Genomic DNA, 4,010 nt, shown 5'->3' with positions numbered 1-4,010 from the left:
GCTTTTCCATGCAGGAAGATTGGAGTGCTTAAGATCGACGGAGATCTCGGCTGCGAGGGCAAGGATGTCGGCGCAGGAGACGATGCCGGGGCACGCTTCCTCCAGCGCGCGCTTGTTGTCGACCACCACCGGGAAGCCGCTGGCCGAGTTATTGCTGGCGGGCACGTGCTTCTAGCTCTGGATCGTCGGGAGGTCGTCGTCCAGCAGAAGCGAGCCGTACGTCGCAACCCTGAAACATGTTGGCATGCATGTCAGTTGATGTCATGCAAGTTCATATCACCTGCGAGAATTGATTAATCTGTCAGGGCATGCTGGCACTGGTACTCACGTCGACGAAGCAATCGTGGAAGCGGAGGTGGATGAGGCTGGCCGGGATGAGCATGTAGGATGACGCGCCGGATGATGTCGACATGTCGTAGGCGCTGGGGCACGAGTCGTCGTAGAACGTGGAGCTTAGCGCCCGGCCGGCGCTCGGATAGTGTCCACGGGCAGCTCCGATCCAGCCAAGGCGAGCAAGACGGCGGAGTGGGCGGCTAATAACAACCCATGAGAAGAGAAGCAAGAGGAAGCGGCCATGCTCACGTACGTACGTGTATAGCTCTGAGTTGCAACTTGATCGATGAAGATGGAAAGCAAGAGGTAGCTCGTTACCGACAGCGTAGGCACTACTAGCGCGCTAGCAACGTCTGATGCTGGTGGTGCTTGCTGCAGATGGAGATTGTAGGAAATTGATGTGTGAGGAAGATTTAGAGTCTCGTTCGACGAATATTCACTGGGACGGCATCGGGAGCCTGTAATTAGCTTGCATATAGCAGTCAATTTTTTCCCCTATTCGGCAGCCATGCTTGCAAAGCACAACGTCGGTGGGTACCAAGAACGTCGGTGCTTTTGCTGTGATGCACTGTAAAAGTGCAGATGGCCCAAGAGATGGGCCGTCTTCATGGGCCAACTAACGTGAACTGATCAACAGAATTTACGGCCCAACGTGTAAAAGATATGACATTTCTGATGGCGCCCGGCTGACCACTACACGAGTCCAACGACTTGACGAATCAAACATTTGCTACAAACAATGGCTTTCGCAGTTCGCAGAGCCCAGAAATGCATTGCCCATCGAAGCCGTTATGAACAAGAGGCAACCAAGTGGTCATGGTCACATGCCAACATCCCCTGCATTTAACACCTTACCCTCTGTACAGACTACAGAAAAAGATAATCACGGGGGCACAAAAGAATGGCGATGCGCATGGGGAGGCCAATGCACCCCTTCCCTGTGGCAAGGTAGAAGAGGCGCTGGCTGCGCGAGGAACGTCGGATACCGCTGCCCCGGCATCAGCACCGTCAGGTCCGCCGCAGCCACCACGGGCTCCACCTGCAACGCAAAAACCGACGAGATTTTCAGGCTGCACACCCCACATTGCATCGTAGTTTGCACTATGCAGTTTACGTGTCTGCATGCTAGCCACTCCGTATGTATGCTACTGTTACTGTAGAGTGCAGACACGAGAGTGACAGGTGATGCTGATTTTTACTGGCACACGGTGCACGTGAGCCGAACGCACGAGCACGAGAAGAGAACAGTGGCAATGCGACGTCGGAATTATTGTACCTCGGGCGAGTGACTGGGCTTGTCCGGCGACGCGTCGTGCGGTTGCCGGCGGACGGGGGGGAGGCCGTGGCCGCTGCCGGCGCCGTCGTCGTCGCGGGAGCCCGGGGAGGGAGAGGAGGCCAGGCCGGGCTTGATGAGGTGCTCGAAGATGGCCATGAGGAGGAACATGGACACGAGGACGGCCGTCGCCGCGAAGCCGAAGGAGATGGCACTGGCGCTCGTCGAGGCAGCAGTGCCGAGGGCGCCAGCGCCATTCATGGATGACGCTGCCGCTGCGTTGCCGGCGACGGCAGGCTCCGACGGGGTGGCGGCGCCCGCCATCTCCACCCACGGCCTGGACCTCTGACCCGCGAAGCCGCTCATGGCTGGCTAGCGGCTACCTCGCGCTGTCCTTGGGCTCTTGGCTATCGCAATGTGCAGAGCTTCTGATCACTGCACGCCTAGGCAGAGGAAATGCAAGCATCAGATATGGTTGTGGGCCTTATCACCTGACCGTGTGCATGTGACCCTTGTGAAGACATATCACGTTCTACATGTGAACCTGTAAATAGGTAGAAAAAATAAAAAGAAAATTGCAGCACCGTTTGTTCCTTCTATTCCTGTTGTTTTTGTGTAAGCAGGAGCGGATTTTTTTAGAGAAATTTTACGGTGGACCAAAATTAATATGAGCCATATATTTTTAGAGTACAACGGTTCAGATTAGTTAGGATACTACTCATTTCTCACGGGTAGTATATGTAGTATATGTGAGTAGTATGGTAGTATTAGGGTTATTTTGGGGAGAAAAATACGTGGTATGAAAGTAATTAACTGCAGTTATATGTTTCTAAATAGAGTAATATTTTATTGCCGTTTTAACATTTTAATCTGTATTCGGCATGAGAGTTCATTTGCTATCCATCGGCTAGGGTTAGCGATCCGATGTTTACGGCGTCAATCTTTCTATTAGTAAAAGCATGGTGGGTAATTTTAACAAATTTGCCATAATTACCAAGATATCCAATTACGTGGATCGTCGAATTAGATTTATACTACCTCCTATCTCTAGGTAATATGGACCACCGTAAAAGAGCTCTTTTTTTAATCGGTAAGCAGGAGTGGTTGGGACAAGCATGGTGCTGTGGCAATCTGAACCACAACGGAAAATGGCAATGTCGCCACACCACGCAGGCATGGTTTCTGTTAGTCTGTGACTTGTACGGGTCTGTTGCAACAATGGCTCTTCCAACATTGTTCAGCGAGGGGAGTTTCAGAAAGATCACCAAAACTCGCACTGAAAAAGAAAACCAAAATGGATTCTCAATAACATTTACTATCATTTTCCCAGCTTCTTCTATTCCCTGACTCTTCGAGGGTAACGCTGAAAAGCACGCCGAAAAGGAAATGACAGAGAGAATAGCAGATAAACAGAGAAGTCTGGAATCTGAACAAGTACCACTCATTCTTGAACCCTGGACTCTAGAGTCCGGAGCACCTAAATTGCAGGCAAAAGAAACTCACCTTTAGCAAGCACTAGTACTTCCATGCAACGACTAAGCAGCAGCTGCTGCCTGTTTGCCCGTGCCTCATGTAACTTGCGAGAGAATTGGTATTTACCAGGTGCCAAGAGCCTACAGGATGAGCGAGCAAGGGCTCTCTACTTAAATGGAGGGCCTGCTCGGCTCAAAGGTGAGATCTCACTTGGGCAATGGTGGTGATGGCATTGGAGTGGTCAAGAGGCAGAAGCTAAAGGAAAAGGAGGACAAACAAAAAGAGTGCAAGGGATGAGCTGCCCCCTTCTACAGAAAACATGTGATGAGATATTGAGATAGGTACCAAAGAGGTTTCAAGTTTTCTACAGTTGATGGGAAGAGGGGTGCAAAACAAGATAAGTACTAATCTCAGGATCATGTTTGGGCACCTCAAAGAAAGTGGCTCCGCACCCCCATGCACACGAGCTGTAGCAACCCACATGATCCTAAAACCATTTGTAGAATAGGGGGAGGAGGAGGAAAAGATTCCAAAGGGTCTCCAAGCGAAAGGCAAAGAGGCAAACAAAGGAAAAAGGGAGAAAAGCAGCGCATCAAAAGAATGGAACTCTGGCCTTGTGCAGGATCCTATCAGATACTGAGAGTCAGTGTCTGAAAGGAGGAAATGATTTGCACGTCAGGTCACTCGGGTACTGTAAAATGGGAGTGTACCGCTCCTGGTAGAAATCATCGCCACATCTTGTCATCTTCACATCTGAAATGTTGCCATGTCAGTCTACAAGTGCCATCGTAAGTTGATTGCACATTCAGAGTTGCGAGGCGGTGAGCAGGTAGGGTAGGAGAATGGACAAGCAAACCAGAAAGCACCTCTCTTTGCTTCCAAGGGAAAAAATGGAGGCACTGTATGTATTTTTGAGAGGATACAATATGGA

The 4,010-nt window shown here is 50.6% G+C and overlaps 1 protein-coding gene across 3 annotated transcripts; it reads right to left on the bottom strand.

Moving 5' to 3' along the window:
* Positions 1 to 1,100: 1,100 nt before the first annotated feature.
* On the bottom strand, positions 1,101 to 3,681 carry LOC133885378 (uncharacterized). 3 transcript variants are annotated; one of them, XM_062325087.1, is made up of 3 exons: positions 3,110 to 3,681; positions 1,610 to 2,049; positions 1,101 to 1,372 (listed from the first exon to the last, which is right to left on the bottom strand). In XM_062325087.1, exons 2-3 carry the CDS (start codon positions 1,970 to 1,972, stop codon positions 1,217 to 1,219), a joined length of 519 nt encoding a protein of 172 aa, XP_062181071.1. In that variant the 5' UTR covers positions 1,973 to 2,049; positions 3,110 to 3,681; the 3' UTR covers positions 1,101 to 1,216. The 3 variants fall into 3 exon arrangements, 2 of the variants coding, with proteins under 2 accessions (XP_062181071.1, XP_062181072.1); XM_062325088.1 differs by having other exon boundaries at positions 1,610 to 2,041; XR_009903220.1 differs by lacking the exons at positions 1,101 to 1,372; positions 1,610 to 2,049 and adding an exon at positions 2,691 to 2,969.
* Between the last annotated feature and the right edge of the window lie 329 nt (positions 3,682 to 4,010).

This window comes from Phragmites australis, chromosome 11, assembly GCF_958298935.1.
Source record: "Phragmites australis chromosome 11, lpPhrAust1.1, whole genome shotgun sequence".
Lineage (NCBI taxonomy): Eukaryota > Viridiplantae > Streptophyta > Magnoliopsida > Poales > Poaceae > Phragmites > Phragmites australis.
Note: the sequence above shows the minus strand (reverse complement) of the source record. Positions and strands in the feature narration are given on the sequence as shown.

What these genes read in the sequence shown, in the direction of transcription:
- LOC133885378 (XM_062325087.1), bottom strand. Translation starts at nt 1,972, where the DNA reads ATGAGCGGCTTCGCGGGTCAGAGGTCCAGGCCGTGGGTGGAGATGGCG. An exon ending in AGCCCAGTCACTCGCCCGAG is followed by an intron (nt 1,373 to 1,609) that starts GTACAATAATTC and finishes TTTGCGTTGCAG; the next exon opens with GTGGAGCCCGTGGTGGCTGC.